This window comes from Mirounga leonina, unplaced genomic scaffold, assembly GCF_011800145.1.
Source record: "Mirounga leonina isolate KUSES-001 unplaced genomic scaffold, KU_Mleo_1.0 Mir_166, whole genome shotgun sequence".
In the NCBI taxonomy this organism is placed as follows: domain Eukaryota; kingdom Metazoa; phylum Chordata; class Mammalia; order Carnivora; family Phocidae; genus Mirounga; species Mirounga leonina.
This window is the reverse complement of record NW_023270418.1, coordinates 37,284,825-37,309,516: the sequence shown is the minus strand read 5'-3', so window position 1 is coordinate 37,309,516 and position 24,692 is coordinate 37,284,825. Positions and strand designations below refer to the sequence as shown.

General features: G+C 60.0%; 1 protein-coding gene across 1 annotated transcript; it reads right to left on the bottom strand.

Annotated features, from left to right (window-relative positions):
* Positions 1-918: 918 nt before the first annotated feature.
* On the bottom strand, positions 919-20,935 carry TOLLIP (toll interacting protein). The gene is made up of 6 exons (XM_035013600.1): positions 20,782-20,935; positions 10,369-10,518; positions 8,477-8,659; positions 7,290-7,442; positions 6,441-6,531; positions 919-3,484 (listed from the first exon to the last, which is right to left on the bottom strand). Exons 1-6 carry the CDS (start codon positions 20,812-20,814, stop codon positions 3,270-3,272), a joined length of 825 nt encoding a protein of 274 aa, XP_034869491.1. The 5' UTR covers positions 20,815-20,935; the 3' UTR covers positions 919-3,269.
* Between the last annotated feature and the right edge of the window lie 3,757 nt (positions 20,936-24,692).

Sequence of the window (24,692 nt, the reverse complement as noted above, 5' to 3'; positions counted from 1 at the left end):
TCCAGGGCTTCCTGGGCCACGTCGGGCTTCTGGCAATCTCCCATCACCTCCTTCTGCGGCGGGCGCTTTCCTTCGAGCTCACCCTCGCGGCAAGCTGGACACCGGCCCCTCATCAGGAGCCATGCCTGAGGCTGTTAGAACAGAACCAAGGCGGCTCGCGCCCAGACACCCAGGACTTTAGCACCTCCAAACACGACCGGGCGCCTGCCTTGTGCACACTCGGGAACGTGCTAAGCAGACAGACCCCCACCCCACCGCGCTGACCCTCCGTGCAGCCCCTGCACCCGCCTGGGGTACTCCTTGAGCTTGGCTGTGCCCATGGCATCCTGGGCACTCTGTCCCAAGCTTCAGAACAGAAGCACTCCTTGCCTCCTCACATTGTGTTGGGCTCGAGCACACGCGCTTCCCTCCGCTGCTTTGGGCAAAAGACATTCATGGCGACACACAGCGAGTGGCAGCGAGCCACATGGAGGAAGCACTGTGCGGAACCCCACCTTGGGGACAGGGTGGGGGCACGCAGCTGCCTCCCCTGCTGGCCCCGAACCTTCTCCCTGTCATTTCTTTTTTAAGATTTTATTTGTTTGAAAGAGACAGAGATAGCGACAGAGAGCACAGCGGGGAGGAGAGGGAGAAGCAGACTCCCCTCTGAGCAGGGACCCGATGTGGGGCTCGGTCCCAGGACTCCAGGATCGTGACCTGAGCCGAATGCAGAGGGTTAACCGACCGAGCCACCCAGGCACCTCTCTCCCCATCGTATTTTAACCGAAAAACAAAACTTCATGCTTGGTATAAATACTTCAGGTTAACGTTCTGAATCCAGCCATTAAATTTCACCTGTACTCACACAACCGTCGTGTAGTTTGTTAGCGAGTGAACGTATCCTGAGCTAAATTAAAAACCACTCAGGAACAAAAACAGTAAAGTTTCACTGGAGAAGTTTAATTCTCTACTTTTATAGATACCATGTATTAAATTAGAAGGCCGAAAAGCAAAAATATACTTTACAATCAAAGATAACTCCGGACACCGGACCCCGACAGAAGCATCGGAAACAGCTCTGAGAATCGTTCCCACCAGCGCACAGAGCTGCGGCCAGAGGGGTCGGTAAGGGGAGGGGCGCCTCCAGGAACGCTGGAGGGGAGGCGGGAGGAATCCCCGGCACGCACCACTGCTCCGTCCTCGCTGACAGCGTGGGGGGGGGGGGGGGGGGCTGCATCTGGAGGAAAGACCACCGACCAGCTCACGGAGGCCCCCGGGGTCTGCCACCTGGCCGTGCACAGGGCCACGAGGGACGGGGCCCCAGACACCAGCAGCCGCCCTGGCTCGCGGGAGTCCGTGGTGGCCACGCTGCGGCCACGTCATCGGCCCGTCCCAGGCCTGCTTCAGAGGAACTGCAACGTGACCCCCCTTCCCCAGGAGCAACAGGCCACCACAGGCCACGAGCCCACAGACAGGACGGTCGGGCGTGAACAAGGAAAGGAGGGCCTAACACAACCAGGGAAGGCCCTGCAGAGTGTGAGCTCTCTCCGATGTCAGTGTTCACAAGGGAGCACAAGGGACAGGTTTAGTTTAGAGTCCCTCTCCCGCCACCTGAGGTCCCGCGAGTGAGCCCGCTGGGCTGCTTGCAGGGTTCTGTGCCTGCCCCACAGGGAGCACGTCCCCGAGGCGCCCAGACATCCCAGCAGTGGGGAGGCGGGAAGCGGCACTGGGGCCACTGGGACCCGGGTCCTGTGCTGAACGTCTGTGCAGGCTGTCCCCACAGGAGAGAGCTGCAGGCCTGCCTGACACTTTTTTCCGTTTGGGGAGAAATGTGCTGCACGGCCCCAAACTGACTGAACAGGGAGCTCGCGCTCCACGAGAAAGCAGAGCTCACACGTCCAAGCCAGCGGTCGGCGTCCACCGGCTGGCGGCGTCTTCACTGAGGAGCCCGGCCGGTGTGTGGTCACCGTGCCACCAGCACGCGCTCCTTCAGCCTTCTGGGCACACATCTCCGACTGACCCGCGCCTGCTGGCAGCAGAAGCAGCGTCCTCCAGCCGACAGCAAACCCCCAGGCAGGGGGAAGTCGGCACAGGAGTCCACCCTCATGCCGACCCCTCGCAGGGCCACGCTGCTGGGGCCCGTCGCGCCCACGGCGGAACGACTCCCTCTCCAGAGGCAGGCGTCTCGTGCGCAGGCTGCAAGCAGCACCTGAGAAACCTCTCACGTGGCGGATTTTCACGAGATGCCCCCCACCCGCCTGTCCCAGTCCCGTGGCCATGGCTGCCACGCAGCCCACGGCGCAGCCCACGTACCTCATGCCTCCCGGGAAGACTTAAACATTCACCAGATTGCTGCTTCTTTCACCCAAAGTAAATTCACAGGCCTGGTACAGTGTTTACTCAAATTAACGTCAGTAGTAAGCCAACGGTTCCTAAATACCCTTTAATAAACAAATACAAAGTACTCCACCTACCACTTCTTACTCCCAGTTTCAAGGTTCTGTTCCAAGGGTTGGTCAGAGGATGGAGCGGCAAGCCCTCGGAGTCACACCCCACAGAGTTGGCAGGAGACACAGCAGGAAAAGGCATCATGGGGTCCCCGGGGCGTAGGACGGCCCTGCTCCAGAGCCCGTGGGTGGGGACAGGCGGGCCGCTGGGCTCAGCGGCCCCCGGATCCAGTGTGATCTGCATCTGTGCAGACCCTGCCGCTGGGCGGGCAACACGGAAGTCGGTCTGCCCAAGACACTGGTGAGCAGCCCAGAACCACACACAAGGAACATCCACAGAAAGATGTGAATTTTAAGGTTGAAAGTTGTAAAAATAACCCAAATTGGCTGTTAATGTTCTATGTGCCTGAAATAATAGGTCTACCCCGGTTAAGTAAACTAACTGCATGCCATTAATCAAACCCGGAGAACAGCGACACTTTCTAAAGCGTTGGCAGAGGCAGATGCTTGTGGAGAGCGATCTTGGGACAGCGTGCGGAGGAGGAGCCCACGGCCCTTGAAGACACTTGTCCCCAAGGGGCAGGAGGGCGAGTGTGCGTACACAGGACACGGCCCACGTGCCCACTCTGCTCCCAACCAAGCCAGGAGGAGAGGCACGCACACCCACCCTGAGCGACGAAGGGCCCAGCGGCCGGGGACCAACCACCCACATGCATCCCACACGAAGGTGAGGACTGGGACTACACACGCCCGAGAAAAGGCTACACGGGGCTCCTTCACAGGAGGGGGGGAGGGGCCGGGCCAGCATGTCGGGAGGGCCGAGGCCACGTGGCGGCTGGGGCTCTAGGACTCCTCGCCCATTTGGAGCAGGGAGTTGATGGCTGCGTCCCTGTCCCCTCTCTGGGCTTCCAGCACGGAGCGGATCACCTCCCGGTCCATGTTGGGGAACATGTCCTGGATGGCTCTCAGGTCTTCCTCGCTGCAGCGGGGCTGGGTGCTCACGGCTGCGGGGGGCAGGGCCACGGGCACCACGCCGGGGCTGCACACGGCAGGAACACCTGCAAGCACAAGACGCCGCTTAGGGGCGCACAGCGGCACCAGGGCCCACGCCGAGCGCCGGCCCCGGGGTCAAGAACGTGCGCCCCCGCCCGCGGCCCCCATGCACAAATCCACTGCCCGCAGCCCTCCTCCCCAGCAGGTGCACCGTCCACGCTCTCAGCTCAGAGCCCGACAGGCTGCTCACGCTGCGGTCCCTTCAAACTCTGATGTTCACTGACTGAAGGCCACAAAACACTCTGTCCGGAAGGAACAGCACACGGGATGGGAGGCCCTGACGGTCCCACATCAGCGGGCGACTGTGGGGCAGACCGTGCACCAGGTGGGTCCCTCCGACGCCAACAAGCACGCGAAACCCAAGAGCAAGGCGCACACCGGAGCATTTCCTATCACGGGCCCAGGTGGTGAGACGCTGAGAGCCCAACTCCCAGCTGACCGTCTCCAGGGTGGATGAAATCACGGGGCAGGGGCGCCTGGGTGGCTCAGTTGGTTAAGCGACTGCCTTCGGCTCAGGTCATGATCCTGGAGTCCCGGGATCGAGTCCTGCCTCAGGCTCCCTGCTTGGCAGAGAGTCTGCTTCTCCCTCTGACCTTCCTCCCTCTCATGCTCTCTCTCATGCTCTCTGTCTCAAATAAATAAATAAAATCTTTAAAAAAAGAAAAAGAAAAAGAAATCACGGGGCAGAACAGCAGTGCGAAGGCTTTCCCACCCCGGGCAGCACTGTCCCCATCTGGTGGGCACGGCCTCCATGCAGCCCACGCACTGCTCAGCGCACAAAGACCCTGCTGCACGCTTCAAAAAGGCTCTCACCCCCACCCCAGGGTTAACTCCCCCGTGGGACCCCCACCTGTCGGGGGGCAGCACCTGCAGGCAGCCCCCCTCCCGCGGGAGCAGGGTCTGCACACACGCACCTCCCCACATCACACACGTGCACACGCGTGCCATGCACACACACGCACTCGCACGCACACACCAATACTGCAGATCACACGTGCACGCACTCATCACTCATCACACGTGCACACGCACGCACACCTCGACAAGGTTAGGGATGTAAGTTTTTCACAGCAGAGAAGGCTCTGAAGCACAAGCCTCACACGAACACGGGCAGCGGGTGCAAGTCCCTGTTTGTAGGAAACGCATTGGAGCAGGTGGGCAGCTCGGCCTCGAGGTCCAGGCAAAAGCTCCTTCCTTTCCTTGGCCACCTCCTGCGAGTAGGTCACTGTCCCAAAGCTTACAAATGTGCATCAAAAGAGAAGTTCAAAGTCTCCATTTATACAGAAGTCTGCCTTTCCCCGAATAAACGTTTTAGGACAAACTTTAAAAGCATTTACAAAGACAGCTAAGAAACCATAAAAACATGTCTCCTGACACAGTGGACTTTTCGTTACTCAAACAGGTCCCGGGGCAGTGACGCCGTGGCTGAAGTGTGCGCCCAGAAAGATGAACAAGACCTCACCTGGCCATCTGGAGCAGGGTCCTGATCAAAGGAGTGCCTGGGCCACAGGCACCGACCCTCAGGAGGGGCTCTGTGACCGTGAGGGCCATGGGGGCCGAAGCTGCGGCAGTGCAGCTGGGAAGGGTCCTGTCCGGCTCTGTGCCTCCGCCTCTAGGTACCGCAGCCCGGCCCACACCCTGATTCTGCTGGACTTTGGCCTCCAGAGTGGAGAGCAGACGATCCTGCAGGTTTAACCGGCCCCAGCGCACTCACACCTTTGCCCATAAGGTGCCTGTTCCTGCTCAAACCTCCAAGGCAGGCGGTCAAACCCCGATCTCACACAGACCCTGAAACCGCTGCAGGGAAGGGGCAGGGAGAGGCCCCACGGAGCGCCCCCCTGAGGCAAAGGAGGTGCCCAGCCGTTGGACCGCTCCAGCAGGAGGGATGTTCCCCGAATCAGTGTGCTTCCCAGGCCAAATACATACCCTTGGTTTTCCTCAGTTTCCGGGTCTCTGCCGAGGTTCCCTCTTCCCACTTAGTAAGACACTCTTTAATTCTGTGAATGAGTCCTGGCTACTCTGGAGCTCCTGGGCCACTGAGGCCACTTCCTCTTGACTGGTTCTGCCCCAACCAGGGCTCACCCTTTCCCCCTCTTATCTGCTGGACGGCGGCCTGTGGAAACCGGAGTCCACGGCTCTCCCCGCTTCCTGAACCTGTGTGGGCACCCTGGACGCGGGTACAGCCTGCCCGCCCCGCCCCCTTCCTTGTGGGGCTATGGCTAGGCTCCGGGGTGAAGGTCAGCCCAAGGCGACACCCTGGTCCTGCACCAACCGCACTGCACAATGATGAGGCCTCTCTTCTCTGGCTGGTTGGAAACCCCAGCCCTGAGGCAGCACGGCCCCTGCCCCACAGCGTCCTGCCCCAGTCCAGCCCCTTTGGCACGGAGGGACAGCCACGCCGCCTCGGGCAGAGACCGCGGTGGCCAGGGGCTCCTCCGCCTCCCTTCTCTTGGGGCTCACAGCCCTACAGGCCTGTTTGCCGATGCCCGATCACAGCTGCCGCCTCGTCCATTCTGCCCGGGTTCATGGCTGCTTGCGGCAGGGGCTGGTTGAGTCCAGTTACCATGAACCGATGGCTGACGTTAACATTTGAAAATCCAAAGACGTGAAAGCAACCCGACTGCCGTCACAAACTGCTAGTTTACAAAGATGAACGAACACGACAGAACAGGAATGTTTGGGCACACGGCTCACTGCACCCCACACGGCAGGATCTTTCGTGACGGTAACTCATATACTAACGTGTTCAGAGATTACATTTCTACACCTCCACAAAAGTTCAACTCGCCAACAGTCTGGGGGAAAAAAACCTATATCCCACAGACGTATAAAATAATTCAAGCCTAAGACCACATCCTCGTGTTTGGAAGGATCCCGTGAGTCATGCGCAGACAGGACTTAGCCTGCATGCTGCGCCGCAAGCCCCCGAGGACAGTGCTGGGAAGGGGGAGTGACACACACCTGTGATGGGCACGTAGCCGATGCCTTGCTGGTACACGGTGGGCATCAGGACCACAGGCTGAGGCGGCATCATCACGGTGGCCGGCAGCGACTGGAACACACGGAAGACGATCGTGGCGTCACAGAGAACACAGCACCCATGGAAACGGACACCCTAACACTGTCCTGGTGGAAGGCTGGGGCGAGCGGCTTGGCTACAGGGGCTGTTACAGAGCCGTGGCCGACTGACGCGGGATCAGAAGGGAACGCGGCCCCGGGAAGCAAACGGGTACTTTCAGGACCTACACCTGTAATGCTTCCCGACTGCCTCTAGATTGCTACCGGCTCCGTTAACAGAACCGGGGTTGTGTGTTCGCGTGAAAACAGCAGTTGTGTAATCAACGTCTACGAGTCGAATCACACTGATGCTGGGATTTGCTTTTAACAGCCCAGGGCTAAAGAAGGGGAATGAAGCTCTGTTGGGCTGGGACACCTGCAGGGAACTTCCTCCAGGCAGAGTTAAAACAACAGGGACACCACCACCGCCTCGGTGACACAAAGGTGTCCCAGATCCCCACCTGCCCCAAGAGCAGCAGGCCGCGGGCCATGGAGCCCGCACGAGCCAAGAGACCTGAGGGCCAGAGGGCCAGCAGCCGCTCCCTTAAACCCCATGTGAGACCCCTCCCTACCGCCTGATGGGCCCGCTCTGGCCACGGGGGCGGCCGTACCCTGAGGGACAGGCCACCAACCCATACTGCTCCTCCCACCCGGACGCCCGACGCCTGCGAGCCAAGGTCCCAGTCCCTCGGGGACAAACAGCTCCGCTGAGCTGAGGCTGCCACTCAGCCGGCCCTCCTGCCCCACCCTCACCGTGTAGGACATGACCAGGTTGATCATGCCCTCCTTGTCGTCGCCCTGCCGGCCGCTCAGGCTGTACCACTCGTCCTCCACCTTGCCCTGCTTCAGGGACTCGGGAATGGTGACGTGCGTCCAGGCGATGCGGTCGTCCATGGAGAAGGCCCGCTGAGGGATATGGGTGCCCAGGTGCTGCCGTCACCCCGAGGCCCGGCCCTGAGGCCCTGCCCCTGCCGCCCCACCTCCTGCCCTGCCACCCCACTTCCCCACCGGTGCCCTCACAGCCCCTCAGCCCCGCCCACACCCCCACCCTCACCCTGCCCCCGGGGGGCCACCGCCTCCAAGAGTTACCCCCCACTCCCCCCAAGGTCTGGCTCCCCCACCACACACACAGGACCCACCACCCTCATCCCCATGAGGCCAGGAGGGCCTCCGCCCACCCTCTCGGGATCCCTTGCAAGTCCAAAGCCTAGTGGGCACGGGTGGAGGGAAGGAGGCCCTTTCCCTGCTAAGCAGGCCCTCCTTTCTACCCCCGTTTAGAGTAAAGGAAGAGGAAGAGTAGAAGGGAGGAACCTAGAAGGAAAGAGGGAGGACAAAGGGCACTGCACCAGGTGGGGGGTCACCTCCAGGCCCTGCTGCCCAACCCCCAGCCCTCCGACCTCTCATCCTGCCAACCAATCCCCTGAGGCTCCCTGGACGGCCATGGAGGACTGGGCTGCCCCACACAGGTGCCCAGAGGACCATGCTCAGGAAGAGCCCCAGTGTATCTATCTGACCCTCCCAGGGACACTTGGGGGGCTGGCAACTTGCCCAAGAACCCCATTCCACCCAGTGTGGGGTCTGACCCACTTTACGTCCAACCTGGTTGAAGAGCTGGCCTCTGTGTGCCTTTGGTTTGGGGAAGTGTTTGGGGCTTGGAGAAGGAGTACAGTCAACACTGTCTCCTCGGAGTGCCCAGTGTTCCCATCCCTGCTGATGCTGTTTCTGAGTCTAATGGGTGCAAGGATCTGCGTGAGACTGTGTACTCTTCACTGCTGCTGGGGACACCCGGACACCCGTCACAAAGCAACGACACGCCCTGTGTCTGGGCACGCCTGCAGCTCCTGGACGGCCTCGGCGGTGGAAGACAGGGCAGCGTGGCTCCCGTGTGGCCACGCGTGGCCCGCACCCGCTGGGCCCGTGATGGTGGGCGGCCCTCTCACCTCGTCGAAGATCTCCAGGTAGAAGGAGTCCACGCCTGGGGGCACCGTGCACTGGATGACTTTATTCCAGCGAGGATTCTTGGCACCGTTGTGGGCGGTGGGCGTCTCGTAGACTGCGTAGCCAAGGCGCAGTCGGCAGTATGGGTCCATGCGGGTCATGCCGTAATTCTTCGCCAACTTAGCCTGAAATACAGCCAATGTTACTGAACGAGCAGCTGCCGTCGGAGTGAGAGACATGCGCTCACCTAAGCCGTCCAGCCCCTTCGCGTCATCAACCCCAGGGTTTTCCACGAAACAGGACACGGCCGAAACTGTTCCTGGGCACCAGGTGCCGAGGGTCCCGGCTCAAGTCAAGGGAGCTGCTGTGCTGTGTGGGGCAGCTCCTTCTCCAGCATCCCCTCAGAAGAGGCTGCAGAGCAGGGTGACAGGCAGGCTGTCCTGGGCCAGAGCCGAGAGCCACCCGGGACACGGGGCTTGAGAGCCAGCCTGGAGCAGCGGGGTGGCGAGTTCAGGGCACCTGGCCCAGCCACCTCCTGGCTCCCTTTTCTGCCCTCTGTCCACTGCTGCAGGTTATGGATCCCGCGGAGCCCAACCTCCAGCCAGACAGGCTGCCTTTGCAGGGGAAGAAAGCACAGGAACTGATGAAGAGCTACGGCTCTGGCTGCCTAGGAAACCCGTCAGCAAACGTCCTTCCAAGCGCATCACACACTGGAACGTAAAACCAAAAACCACACAACTTCGACGTGGAGACACCTGGGCAGGACAGCACCACCACAGCCCCGGCCCGCCAGCACCACCAGCACGGACCTGCCCGCACGGAGAGAGGTGCACGGCAGGCAGGCATATGACGCAGCACCAGGCCCAGGACAGGGCCTCTCAAGCCGCAGCGACGAGAACACAGCCCAGTGGAACGTGGGCGAAGGCCGTCAGCCGTCACAGACACAAGGGAAACCCCAACAAGCCCAAACCAAACCAGCCCTGTCCTTAGCGCACGAAGCACCTGCACCCCACATGCGGGAAGCAGACGACACGCCTACTGGACACCCAGAAAGAGGCCCCGCGGGCTGTGGCGTGGATGCTCCCATCTGCAGCTGAGTGGAGGGCTGGCCTGGGCGTGGGGGCAGGGAGGGGAGAGGGGAGCCAGGGGCCCGACCGCAGAGCGCTCTGCTCCAACGGCAGGGACCACCAGGGACACGCCGGGGAGGGAGGCCAGGAAGCACGGTGGGGCCGCCCGCAGACCGAGGGGAGAAAGGCTTATCACAAAGGGCCATGGGCCACACCGAGAGGCCCAGCAGGCAAAATGGGGCTGGAAGGACGGTGCGGAGGGTGCGGACCGGCTGCTCGTGTGGGCGCGTGAGAAGTCGGACTTTCAGAAACACGTGAGTATCTGAGGTGACCCCATCAGCCCCGCAAGTGTGGCCAGGTGTCTGGGGTGCAGTCCCCTTAAAACCCACGGCATTCGCAAGGCCCGACTGTGACTCTGCCTCCCAGTGACTCCCCTTTCTTCTTGGTTTCACAGAAAGCTGTGGTGACCAAAGCCACGTTAGATCCTGACCGCGCCTTTGGCTTTCCTGGGGTCCGTTCGGCAGCCGGGGCCTCCCTCCGTGCCCCCACCTCCCCAGCAGCCGTGAGGGTTGGGAAGGGCGGTGCCCAGCACACAGCACATGCCCAGCACATCCCTCACTGGCTCTTCCTGCTGTTTCTGGTAGAAGCCTGGGTCATCCTCAGCATCTCACTTACATCGTTTCTCATCAAGTATGTTTCAAGGAAAACGAATCACGAAAACCATTTGTCCACACAGAAAACGCGGCCCGGCCGCCACTGCCCACAGAGCAGCCGCACGCGGGGCCGCCCCCACCCCGAGCAGGCCCCAGGGAGGCCCCGACACCCACCTGCACCACAGTGATGCTGAGGCGGCCCACCGTGCCCGCCGCCGCTCCGTACTGCAGCCGCTGGGCCGCCTGCCCGTCCAGCTGCACCTGCTGCTGCGTGGCCGTGGGCGTGATGCGGAGGAAGTCCTGCGGGAGCTCGCCGACATACACCTTCAGGGCGAGCACAGGAGTTAGTGTGGCAGGAGCTCAGGGCGTCATCTACAAAGCGAGGGGCCCACGGGGTCCAGGGTCTCCAACCCGAGTGCCTCGAGCCACCACGATGCCCTCCAGCACGGAGCCCACTCCTGGTGGACACAGAAACGCACACCAGCCTCTGCTCGGGCCCTGACAGCAGGTTCTCATGCTCAGAACGGCTCCTTGACGGTCTCTCGGGCCGTGGTCAGGAGTCACACGCCCTCTGCCTACGTGTCCGTCATTGGCTTTCCCCGCGGGCTGCAAGGCACTGGTTGAAACCAAGCAGTGAGACAAAATCGGAAGCTTGGATTTCCAGTTGTACGGAACCCCCCCCACCCCCCGTGCTGACACAGCTCAAATGCAACAACAGCCCAGAAGACCCCACGAAGCCCCAAACACCTCCCTTCTGCCTCTTGCCGAACCCCTTGTCCACGAGGCTGCCTGGCCTCCCAGAGATGGGGCCGGGGACGTGCAGGACGGTGGCCTGTGCAGAGGCCCCGAGGGTTCCCAGAAGCCAGTCTTCCAGGAAGAGGCAGCGGCTACCTCGGGAGCCAGCTGCCACACGTGGCCGTGGCTGTGAATAAGGCTTCCCCTGCAGAGATGAGCAGAGCACGGCCCCGCTGGGTGTCGGACGCCCAGGTAGCCTGCACTCCGCTCCTTCCCAGGCAGGTTGGGTTCAGGGCGCACAGGTCCCGGTGGGAGGGAGCAGCAGAGCTACAGCCCAGGGCCCGCCTGCAGGGGTCCCCGGGTCCTCCTCGGCCGCCCCGAGGGGACATCACAAGGCCGAGAGCCTTGAAGAAGCGTTATTTTCAGGAAATGCCAAAAGGAAACCCCCACGTGTCACAGGGCGTTGTGGCAAACTGCATTTCCTGACAGCAAGCGCTGGGGACCACCTCATATGTCCACGCACCAAGTATCCTAAGGCCTCGATCGCTCAAGCTCTGGCCTTCCAGATGACACGGATCTGGCAGGATTCCAGAAGGTTCCGCACCTGCTGAGGTCACAAGCACCAATGGGAAAGCATTTCGCCCGAGGCGCCTTGTGCTGTTTCATTTCAAATATCCCTAGAAAGGTCTAGGTTCCTGTCCTCCATGTCCCCATCTCGGGCCTGGAGATCACCCAAACCAGGCACTGAAACCGATGGAAACCCACTCAAGACCCTGGGGTCAGGGGCTCCGCCCCGGCCACTCCCACCTCGGCGCCCATCAGCTTGGAGCTCCAACTGCTTCCCCTGCGGAGCAAGGGCACCCTTCTCCCGGCAGGACCCCACACCAGGCCGACTCAAGCACCTGGGGAGGACGGCATCTCGCACCTTCTCGGTCTGGAGTGGGCGGCCCCGATGGGCCCACAGGGGCCCCGAGCACTCATTACAGACGAAAGGGAAAGCGGCGGCGCCCGGGAGGCCCAGGGTTGCCAGGGGAGGAGTGCACTGCCTCCCGAGGGGCCTCGTAGGTGCCGTTCCCCCGGTGTGCCACGTGGCTCACCAGCAGGGCCCAGGGCTTGCCCTGGAAAGAAGGCCACACACCCTCCATCACGGCTGAGATGCTGCGGCTGGCCTGGCGGCTACCAGACCAATGCCCATCGCCAGTCGCTGGGGCAACCGGGAGCCACACTCCCAGCCAGCGCTCTTCCCAGGGGACACAGGGCCGGACGCTACCTTGCCAGTCGGCCTCGGGCCTCCCAGCCTCCGCCTGCAGGGGCCGTGCTGAGCTCTGCCCGCTCCCGTGAACACAATCTGCAGACACAGACTCACGTCAACCAGATTCTCATTTATTCTGACAAATAACCGCTCACCCCGTATCACACACGGCAGCTCTGAGGATCCAGCAGGGAACGGCCATGCCCTTGGGGGGTACACCGGGGATGGCCGGGCACGCGTCTGCGGCGACCATGGTGACAGGGTGTGCTCAGGCATGGGGATCATTATTTCTGTTTCCCATCATCCCATCATCCGAATGGGACTTGCAGAACCACGTTTCCTTTCTACTGTACTCATCTGGGTTTCTTCAAGGAAAACACACTCCTTTTTAATGGGGGAAATAAAATTGTATCAAAGGTCAGAGATCGGGGCGCCGGGGTGGCTCAGTCGGTTGAGTGTCCGACTCTTGATTTCGGCACAGGCCACGATCTCAGGGTCCTGAGATGGAGCCCCATGATGGGCTCCTTGCTCAGAGAGGAGTCTGCTTGGGACTCACTCTCCCTCTACCCCTCCCCCTGCGCTCGCGTGTGCTCTTTCAAGTAACTAAACCTTTACAAAAAAAAAAAAAAAAAGGTCAAACATCTAGTGCTCTTTCTCAACCATGTTTTAACTATAAAACTATAAATGTGAAACGAGGATCTTTACAACATAAATTAAGAATGCAAACAAAACACGGGAAGGGGACAGAAGTTGAGCCCCCCCAGCCAACGCCAGCACTGACAGGCTGGGGGATGCCGGGTTCCTGAAAAGCCGCAAGGACGATACCACGTCCCGGAGGCTTCTTCCCACCCAAGGGACAGGCTACAAAATCCCTGACCGGCAGACCCCAAAACAAGGAAAGTCTGAGATGGTCCCAGAGAGCAGGCCACTGAGGGTCCGTGGCAGCTCCGTGCCCTGTGGGGTCCGGGCTGGAACCCTAGGACAGAAGGGACAGTGAGGCAAACGCGGGGCATCCAGAAGCCCGGAGCGAGCAGTCACACACCAAAGCCAGGTCTCTGGTTGTGACAGACGTACCCTGCTGACATCACCAGTGAGGATCGCACACAAGGTGCAAAGACACTGGGGCTCTCCGAACTGTTACAGCCGTTCCGTAACTCTAACATGCGAAGTTTGCCAGAAAACATGTCAACTTAACTAAAAAAAAAGGAAACAGCGCCCCACTTCTTACAAAACACTGAGCTCTTGGTCATGCAAGCAGCACTCGCGGCCCCGGGAGCCGGCAGACAGGTCTGCCCACTGCTCCAACCGCGGCAGAGTCCGTCCACGTGAGCGGACTCCCACACCTGCAGTCAGCACTGCGGACGAAACCAGTCCTCGGTCAGGCCTGACAGGCGAGCCCGGGCGCCGACACGAGCCCGACCGCTTCAGAGACCAGCCGGGGAAGGTTGTCGTGAGCGCCTGCGTTACTGACGTACGGAAGTTCAGGGCTAATCCTAAAATTTACTTTTGCCATATGATGACGGAGGAAACGTCTGAACAGTCACATTAAAATACATGCTTTATCCTGGCTCAAGGACTAGAGAGAATGATTAATCTTGATCAGAAATAAATAACAGACATTGTAAACTGTCATTTGGCTCACGCTTACAAGATGGATACAGAGTCCAAAACGGACTGTCAGCCGTGCACTGGCCGGGGCAGGGGGCCCTCTGGGCCTGTCTGTCGTCACTGTCCCCGCAAGGACCATCTACCCCATCTCTCCTCGCCGCCCTCACAGTCTGCAGATAGTGTCTATCAGTCCACATCCCGTACACGGACTCATGCTCTGCGTACAAACAGCACTCCTGAGTTAAAGCAGGGTTACGATAAAGTTTTTAGGGGCACCTGGGTTGCTCAGTTGGTTAAGTGCCTGCTGTTGGTTTAGGTCATGATCTCAGGGTCCTGGGATGGAGCCTGGGATTGGGCTCCCTGCTTCTCCCTCTGCCCCTCCACCCTGCTGGTTTGTGTCCACTCTAACAAATAAATAAAATCTTAAAAAAAAAAAAAAGGAATAAAGTTTTTAAGTTAAAAGTTAGGTTAAAAACCGAAAACCTATTAATGCTTTGCATCTGTATTTGTTGAGAACCTTGAACATATTTACTTATAAGTTATAATGTGTCAAATTATGCACACAAATCAGCAATTTATATAAACACAGTACCAATGTAATCAATTAAAAATTCATTCAACTGTTACTCTTCCAGTAAAACATCTGGAAAATTTTATTAGAAAATATTTTTAGTGAACTTTTAACTTTTGCTTGAAACGAGAGAACACTTTTTAGCCACCTGCTGGATGTTCTTTTTGGCGCCCCGACATAGTGACTGGATGGAGAATGCCTGTGGCACGAAAACAAACATGAGAACGGCGGCCACGAGGCAGAGCTCCCGTGTCCATGTGCCCCACCAAGCCGATGGCCACGTGACGCCCAACGAAACGGCACGACGATGCCGCAAGGAGCGGAAGCCCCAGTGCGGGCCGCCAGCCACCGCGAGGCCTTCCGTTCGCTCTGCCTCGTCTGAGAACCTGCCCCGCCCTCTGGGGCCGGCGTCACCCGTGAGAACACAGGTGCTCAGGGCTCCGAGCCCCCGCCATGGTCCGAAGAGACGCCCCAACACAAACGCCTCCTTAGCCCACAGCTGTCACTCAGCTCTCGGTCCACATCACTCACACTGGAATCATGGCCGAAAGGGACGGAGGAAGGTGACAACAGAGACACAGAGAAGCCCGTGTGGCCACGAGCTGTAGAGGGGCCGAGGGCCAGGTGGTGAAGTCAGCAGCGCACAGGATGGGGAGCCCCAACCTCGGGACGGCGTCTGGTGGGCCGGGAGCCCTGAGCCTCCCTGGCGCCGCAGGGGCCTGCCCTGCTGAAGGCCCTGCAAGGGCACACCTGCCACTAGATCCACCGAGGCCACAGCTCAGCAGGTTCCATCATCTGCCCGGGAGAAACTGCCTGTCCCCCCAGTGACTGCATGAGGGGTGGCTCTGACCCCCAGCCTGGCTGCTGACAGAATCCTGGCTGTACCGCGGCCAAGGCGCTGGCCTGGCACCCTGCGGGAGGGGGCCCAGGCAGGTGAGGAGCCGGGCCTGCCGTGCCCCCCGTCTGGCAGAGCCGGGCACCTGCTGCAGGGTGTGACAGCCGGCGGGCCAGTGGGGCGGGAGCGGCGGTGTGTGGGCGGGGCACAGGCCGAGAACCAGACTGTCTGCTCAGAAGGCGCAGCAGCAGGACTACCCACGGGATCATCCTGACTGACGTCTGGAGCGTTCCAGGGCAAGGAGCAGCAGAACGCAGGGACCTGGCCTTCAGAAGGAGGCGGGGAGAAGGCAGGGAGTCATGGTCGTGTTAGGGACCCAAAGCTGGGGTCCCCGAGGGAGAGGACACACAGAAAAAGAGGAGGACGGGCCGGTGGAAGGAGGCCCACAGGGGATGGCTGTTTCCCGAGGGCCCGAGAACTCACCTAGGGGAGCTTGTGAACACCTGACACCAGCCGCTCTGTGCCCCTGCTCGGGTGTCCTCGGCCTCCTCCAGGGGCCTTGCTGCCCCTCCACGGACACGGCTGCCCTCCCGGGGGCCACAGCCCCGCCCCCCAGCTCCCAGCGTCCCGCAGGTGTTGAAGCAGAATGGTGGGGCCAAGGGCAGTGGTAAATGGTGCGCGCGGAACTGCAGGCAAAGATGACCACGAGGGAGAGCCGGGTGTTTTGAGGGATGCAAGCTAACTCCTCGGGCCCATCAGCTCACCTGTTCAGGCCTTCCTACAGGCCAGGCTGGGACAAGCACGCCACACACACAGACTCAGTCCATCCTTGCACAAACGCGCGAGGCCACCGAGGCTCAGCAGCTGGCCCAGAGTCAGAGAGCTGACTGTTGCTCAGGGATGGCAGTGGTGACCCAGAAGAGGGACAAAAGGGCGCGGGGAATGCGGTGGACACGCGGAGCTGCAGGGGCAGGAGGGTCAACCGCTGACTGCCCCAGGCCAGCCGCCGCCGCCGGGACACACACACTAAGATCCGCGCGTGCGGGGCGCCACACGAGCAAGAAGAGCTTCCAGGAGTTGGAGAAGGGCACTCACAAACAGAGCCTGGAAAAGTCCGCCACCAAAGCAAACTCAAAAAGACAAACTGAAAGCAAAAGCACAGTGGTCCCACGGTGTGAGGGGCAGGAAAGGAAGCAGCGTCCGGGCTGGGAAGGGGGCCCCCAAGATCACATACCCCTCAGGAGGAGCGCAAACACAGCGGCTGACTTACACCCTGCTGAGTCTGCACAGGGAAGCTTCTACCATAACCACCAGGAGAACAGAAATCGGTGTGTTTTCCAGACCAGGACAGAACGAACACCGGGATTTGAGAAACTATTTAATCGCCCAAAGAACGCAAGGAGAGACATGGACACAGAAAAGGTAAACCTGAGCACAGAGGACAACAGCGGAAGGAAACGCATGTGCGTGATCACAATTACTTAACGTGTTCCCGCTAAGAGACAAAGACACTTCTTAGATTTGACTTTTTAAAGGTCTAACGACATGCTGATGATAAACCAACCTTAGACAGACAGAAAGACGTCTGGTCGAAGAATGAAGACACGAACACAGGCGGATACTCCCACGCTAGCACGGGTCCAAACAAGAAAGGCTCCGTGCAGCCAACAAGGGCACCGCACCCCAACCCTGGACACACCCCCACCCAGCTCAGAGAGGCGGGAGGGAGAGGCCCGGGCTGTCAGCCGGGAGGACCTGGGCCAGCCGGCAGGGCGAGCAGGCAAGCCACGGCAGGCAGGCTGTGCACATGAGGCCCACGGGCTCACGACGGTGCTCAAGGAAATGCTGCCACGCACAAGCCTAAAGAGAAAGCCAGGCCTTCCCTCCGAGTCCTGGAAACCGACGGGCAAGAGCTGAGCATTTCCCGACCTCTCTTGCACAACTGTGTTTCAGCACAGACAGACAGCGGACCATCTGCAAAGCCATCTTAGCAAACAGTCCCAATTAATAAAAACAGAACAAGCCATAAAATACAAGTATCACCCTTTGCCATCCCTAAAGAAGTCACTGATCCAGCAATAATTATCAATATCGAAGTTATTATTTACATTTACCACTTGAATTTATCTGTGTGTATATATATATATATATATTTTTAAGATTTTATTTATTTGACAGAGAGAGACAGCGAGAGCAGGAACACAAGCAGGGGGAGTGGGAGCGGGAGAAGCAGGCTTCCCGCCGAGCAGGGAGCCCGATGTGGGACTCGATCCCAGGACTCTGGGATCATGACCTGAGCTGAAGGCAGACGCTTAACGACTGAGCCACCCAGGCGCCCCTGTATATATATATTTTATATTTATATGGAATTAAGAACGTTGTTACTATGTCATCTATCAAAAACAATCATCATCATCAAGGCTGACAAGGACCTGGACAGTCTCAAGTCACCCAAGTGTCGCCCAGCAGACCAGCTCGGGTCAGGAGAGAAAAGGCATCATGAGGAGGGCAGCAGTGCGCTTGGCCTGAACCCGCTGACTGATCAGCACCTCCAGGAGGAGGACGAGTGGTTGTGGTCAGCCTGAACTCCGGGGGGCCCACCCACACATCTGGGAGGGAGGCTGGAAAGGCCCCTGCAGCCCTGACTGAACCTCGATCGCCATCCCCATGAGCTGACAGGCACTATGTGGTTTAAAGCAGCGTGTCCTACAAACTCCCCAAGTTCTAACAAGGAAGGCAGGGGGGCCCATCAGGTGCTTCTGAACGATCTGTGGACTGGACAGAAACCCTGGACAGAAAATGGACGTTGTCACAAGAATACTAGCAACGTGAAAAGCGGGGCAAACAGCATAGGCCTGGGGCATGGCTCAGTGGCGATTCAGGGAAGGAACTAGCCTGGACAGACAGATGCCTAAGAACCATCTGAGTCCCACCGAGGGAAGCAGTCAGCACTGCCCCACCCTCAGCCCACCCTCAGGCTTCCCTGTGCAAGGACATGGGAAACACCCTGTCTCCACTACCAGGCAGACTCCCGTTCCTCCTTCACATCCCCAAGGACGCTGCCTTCACTCCTTTGTCGCAAGTGGGAGGTGATGGTCAGACTTCAGAGTAGGCCCCACACGTGTGAGTCCAGGCTCTGGGCTCCCTGGAGCCCCGGTGGAGCCCTGGGAGCCGTGCACAGGGATGCAGCCCAGCGGCTCGGGGCTAATGCTCAGGAGAGCTGCCCAGTCATCACCCAGCGCCTGAGCCCCGCCCAATGCTCCTTCACCACCACCTGCTGGGATGGCAGAGCACCCAGCACCCAGTGGAGTCTGGGCACCCTGGGTAAAGGAAGAAGCCCACCAGACTCGAACAATGCCAACACGGTCCTTACAAGGACTGTTTAGCCCAGAGGGGAGCAGGGGGCACGAAGAGGCTGTGTGCCAGGCAAAAAGCTTTCTTAAAAAGTTAACACTATAGTGACCAGATAAAACTCAAGCACCCAACCCATTTGCTGCCTGCTGGCCTCTCATCTGGAAAAGCACCCTGGCCATGCCTGTTACTCGAACCAGCACAGGTACCCACCCCGCCCTGGCCTTCCAGCAGCAGCCCACCCTGTCTCCCTCCAGGCCCAGCCCCTGCCCACGGGCCAGCCCCACCACACGGGCTCCTCCTTCAAGTGTTACATCAGGTGCCATCTCCCCCCAGGAACCTTACCCACCTCAACCACGGCCCATGACAGGCCACCTTCATATCTAAGTCTTGAGTTAAGACCCACAGCTCTGGGGCGCCTGGGGTGCTCAGTCAGTTGAGCATCTGACTTTTGGTTTCAGCGCAGGTCATGACCCAGGGTCGTGGGATCGAGCCCCACATCGGACTTCGCGCTCAGTGCAGAGTCTGCTTGTCCCTCTCCCTCTGCTCCTCCCCTGCTCATGCGCTCTTCTCTCGAACTCTCTCTCTCCCCAATAAATAAATAAAATCTTAAAGAAAAAAAGACCCACAGCTCTGAGCGTGCAGCTCACCAGCTCGCAGGCTGTTTGCTGCGCTGCCCTATAAGATCCTGATGGGGTCACCACACCTGGGTGTTCACTGTTATCGTGCTGCCCCAAATACCATGATCGATAACACTGGCTGAGGAGGAAGTCACATGCCCTGCGCTGGCACTCAAGACCCCAGCCCCGGATGACACCTTCCTGGAGCCCCCACCAGCTCCGGCCCAGCCCTGCCATTACTGCGTGTTTGCGGGTCACGGAGGGCACCCCACACTGCACACCAACACACACGTAAGGCCACGGCATGGTCACACGTGCCGGGAAACACCCTACGCACGGAGTCAGCAGAGAAGCAGCACGGGACAGCACAGGCCCCACGTGTGTGAACACTCGGACGCTCCTGCTCCCTCCCTCAGGACTGTAGGGGCTTCGGCTTTAGCTGCCACTGAACTGAGTGTTCCGCTGGTAACAGGACGAGCTGAGCTCCACGGAGCGCTCCCTTCACGCCAGACACCGCGCCCAACTTTGTGCGTGTTTACACTCAGTCCCATGCCTCCAGGGAAGTCCCACACAAGGGCACTGGGTTCCCAGGAGGCTGAGGACACACGACAGGCCAGGGCGGGGGCTGTCCTGCCCGACCATTAAGCCCGCTGCTCCCCGCGGGGGGTGCGGGAGGGCAAGGAAAGGAGCCGCTGGGGTTCCCTTGCTCTCGATCAGCCGATCAGCCCGTTGCATAAACATGAGAAATCCTGGCAGCGAACCTGCTGTAATTTGCTGTGAAGATGGAGCGCTGGAAGCCCCAGGATGAGCCCAGAACTCTCGCCACTGGCTCCGGGACCTTCCCACACCCAAGTCCGGCAGGGAGTGTGGGTCAGGCCCCCTTCAGAGCTCTCAGAAAGAGCACCCGTGCCCAAACGGGAATTCCTACGAAGCCAGGGTCTTCCTTCAACCTCAGAAAAGGCGTTCTGTGAAAAGATCCTCCTCCAGTGCGCACAAACGAGATCCACCCACGTCCAGCTCTAGGGGTGAGAAGCCCTGGGAGTGGGACCTCGCCCTCAGCAGCTGACTGTGAGATCACATCACAGGAACCCTTTTTCCTGCTCAAAAGGACCCAAATGTTCCCCTGCTGTGCATCTTGAGCTTCTGTCCATACAAACTTCACGTCTGCGACAACCCGCCCCTGATGCAGTCTGATCGGGCCGCTGGGAGGCCACGTTAGCGCCGGGCCGTCCTGAGCCAGTCTACGCCAGCTCTGCGCAGCGGAGGCGGGGGGTCCACGCAGGAGCCCTCCGAGGGAGGACGGCGAAGGGCCCTCCCAGGTCCTCGGTCCCCACCCTCTCATTTGCAAGTGAAAAACTGACGGTATGACCGGTGGCCCCTAAGTGGGGACGCAGCTGGGCTAGCGAGCCTTACTCTGCGCGGGGGCACGACGGGCACCGTCCGGGCTTCAGGGTCCTCCGCTAGAGGGACAGCCGGGGGGGCTGCTCCATGTGAGGAGCATCGGGGCACAGGGGACCCTCCTCGGTCCGGGGGCCCCGCCCGGAGCCCGTCGCCGGGCCCTCCCCGGAGGCTACGGAGCCCACGCCCGCCGCCCGCCACCTGCCCGCAGCCTCACCGGCCCGCGCTGCGTGCTGACGGTGGTCGCCATGGTGCTACCCGGCCCCCGCCTCGCCCACCGGGAGCCAACGCGCCCGCGACCCTCGGCGCCGGAGCCTGCGACGCCGACTGCTGTCCCACGGAAGCCGCCGCCGCCGCCGCCTCGGTCAGCTGACGGCTGGCCCCGCCCCCACGCTGCTCACGGCGCAGGCGCCGCGCCCGCCCCGCCCCTTCCGGCACCGCACGCACGCGCGCTCCCGGCGGGCGCCTGCGCGGTCGCTCTCCCCGGGCCGCGGCCCCGCGAAATGGCTCCCGAGCTGGCCGTGTGCGCATGCCCGCCAGCGGCCGGCCCGCGCCGGTCACGTGGTCCGCTGAGGGGGGAGGGGGGAGGGGGCCCGCCCCCGCCCCCGCCCCCGCCCCCGCCCCCTGCCCCCCAGTCCCCGCTTGGGGTGGGTGCTGCGGCCGCCGCGGGCCCTGGGGCGGGCGACTTCAGGGTTCCCCGTCGTGGAGTCAAAGCGACGGCGTGGCCCTGCAGCTGCCTCAGATGTTGGGGCGCGGGAGTCGGGCCCTCGGAGCGGCGGCAGCGCGGCCGTCTCAGGTCCGTCGGCGGTGCCCGCTGTCGCGCGAGGGCCGGGCCACGGGCCGCGAGGCTCGCACGGCCACTCGCGACCCCGAGGCGCGGCCCGGACGCCCCGGGGCCAGGACGGGCGCCCCCGTTCCGCCGGCCCTCCGCGCCCCCGTGGGTCCCGCGCCCCCCGCCGGGACGGCGGCGCCCACCCGCCGCGCGCCCCGCCCGGGGCTGCGGCTCTGCCCTCCGCTGGCCTCTCGGTCCCGGCGACAATCATTACGGAGCCGCGCCTTGGAACGCGCTGTGCCCCCTGACGGCGGCGGACCCGCACAGCGCCCGCTTCCTTAAACCGGCGCGATCGCCCGCCGAACCCGGGCCTCCGTGGCCCCGCGTGGCCCTCCGTGGCCCCCCGTGGCCCCGCGTGGCCCTGCGTGGTCCTCCGTGGTCCTCCGTGGCCCTGCGTGGCCCTGCGTGGTCCTCCGTGGCCCTGCGTGACCCTCGTGGCCCTCCGTGGCCCTGCGTGGCCCTCCGTGGCCCTGCGTGGCCCTGCGTGGTGGGTGTTCGCGCTCGGAAGCCCACCTTGCTCAGCGGGGGGCCTACACGCAGCCCCGGGTCCTTTCCCACCGTGCAGCTCCCCAGGGCTGTCGCGAGGGGCCAGCCCGCCGCGTCTGTGTGGTCACCGTGTTTGCCGGGGCACCTGGGCATCCCAGCCACTGGCTGCCCATCTGTTCGCGCCCCGCTTGCCTGGGTCCCGTGGCACCACCGGTGAGAATCCGAAGAAGCGGCATGCCGGCGCAGGACCCGTCCCTAGCGCTCAAGTGCCCCCTGGCAAGGATTTTGTCCCCGTGCTGGTCAAACGGACGGGCAACTCGACCCTGGAACCCCGTTTGAGGGTCTGTTTTGTGGGGCCACTTCTGGTGGCAATTACCGTATCAGTCAGGGTCCCAGCAAGAAACAGATGGCATGCTCACAGAGATGATCGGAGGAATTTTAATAAACGCACGAGTTACAAGGAGGAAGAGTTAAGTGAAGGAGCAAGGCTTGGTGAGGGAGGCAGCAGTGAGCAGGGGAAGAGGCTCCCTCAGCAAAAGGCTTAGCCTAGCAGAAGAATGAAGCCCCCCTGAAACCCAGGCCTGGGGGAGGGGTCTGGGGAAATAAATACTCCAACACTCGCCCCACACACACATCTCCAGGTGTCTCCCATTAACCCAGCCAGGTGACCAGTTTGCAGAGGTCCCCTTCCTGGAGCACAAACAAAGTCAGACGAAGGTGGAGGGTGAATCTGGAGCATGCGGAGACTGCCCTACACATGCATTAAATACCAGCACTCACCGGAGGGTACAATTCTGTAAAATAGAATGTCTAGGGGTCCCTGGGTGGCTCAGTCGTTAAGCGTCTGCCTTCAGCTCAGGTCGTGATCCCGGGGTCCTGGGATTGAGCCCCGCATCGGGCTCCCTGCTCAGCGGGGAGCCTGCTTCTCCCTCTCCCACTTCCCCTGCTTGTGTCCCCTCTCTCACTGTGTCTCTCTCTGTCAAATAAATAAATAAAATCTTAAAAAAAAAAAAAACCTTCTAAAGATCGTTAGGGAAAAATTATAAAACTTTATTGAAAGACATTAAAGAGTACCTGAATAAATTGAGAACTATATTCGTGGATAGGAATGTTCGGTATCAGAAATACATCAATTCTTCCCCAAATTGCCCTACAAAAGAAATTCTCATTGAAACCCCAGAAGGGCTTTTTAAAAGAAATTTAGCAAACTGATTCTAAATGTGTATGGAAGAACACAGGCTGAATAATAGCTGGAACATTCGAGAAGGAGGCAGAGATGGAAAGGAACTGTCCTAGGAGATGTCAAAATATTTTAAAACTAGCAATCGAGGTTCTGGTGTCGATGTGGGGATAGACAGATTCACCAGTGGGACACAGTATGGAAATGATTTACAAGCATGCCGGCCTGGCTGAGCAGTTGGGAAAGGAAAATTTTTTCCATCAGTGTGCTAAAACAATTAGCTGTACTTGGGGAAAAATTTAAATTGGACCCCTATTTTATGCCAAACAAAAGAGCAATTCCTGGCTGGGATGGAGTTGATCCAAAAGATACTTGATGGATCCCACATCTATGTTATGTTTGGGAAAGGATAAAATGAGGATGAGCTGTTACGTCTGCTCTGATCCATCTGGAAAGACGTGAGCAGGAGTCGAGGAGTTGGGAGGTGGCCCTTATAATGGGAGGGGAGCTACTTAGTGAACCCAGCGCGCGAGCAAATTGTTCAGCAGACCACGCAGCCTGAGTCGGGGCACAGACCAAATGTCCCTGAGAAGGGGACAGGGATCCAGAAGGTGGAAAAAAAGAGAGTGAGGCAGGCCAGAGAGGGGGTTTTCAAACCCAGAGTGGGGAGTCGGGTGAAATAATGAGCTGTCCTCATGGGGCTTTCATGAGCAGAGCGGGGTGGAGAACACGCCTTTGCCAGAATTAGATGCCAACTGTATTTCCGTGAAGGGAGCTGTCACGTGGACACTGGTTCCCCCAACTGATGGCTCATGGTGTCTCACAGACCCAGTGCCAGCAGTTGGAGCCCCGGCCCCGTGTGTCACCCGAGTGGTGTCTGCCCATGGGATCGCTGCTCCCAGGCCATTGCCACATTGTCACGGGAGTCCCACCCTCCCTGGCCTTTCTGTGTCCGGGTTTCAATGGCACACGTGGGTCTCCGTATTTGTGGGGCAACTTAATGTGCCCAGGAGCCCCGGACGGACTTTCTGGGTGTCTTGGGTGGGATTCTTGAGAAATAATAATGTTAAAATAACATTTCGAGTGTTTAGTCTGTGCCAGGTATCGTTCTGCATGCTTGATGCATATCATCTTACGAGTTTGCACGACGGTCCTACGGAGGGCGTGCTTTTCTTCTCTGCGTTACAGATAGGGGTAACAAGTGAAGGATGCACACGTTTACAATGTCTACCTCCAATAAGTAACTAGTACCGACAATATACAAATACTTCCCGCAAGTCGCAAAATCCTGTAAAACGAAAAAGGAGGCCAGGCAGGTAAAGGAACAGGTGTTTCGAACTGGCGATTCAAAGCTTTGACAGGTGTATAGAGGGGCACCCAAACTCGCTAATAATAAGGGAGATAACATGACCATGAGGCACCACTCGACATTCACCAGAATAGTAAAAGTTAGGGAGGAAGGGCCACGGGTCAAGGCGAGGATCGTGATGGGAAGCTCTGGTGGTAGGAAGACAGACTGCTGGACGCTCTCCGAAAAGTAGTGCAGCCGTGCTTGGGAAGCGGTGCCGGTGAGCCGTCTCCTGAGGGCACATTCTGGAAACACACACACTGATCCACGAGGGAATGCGTT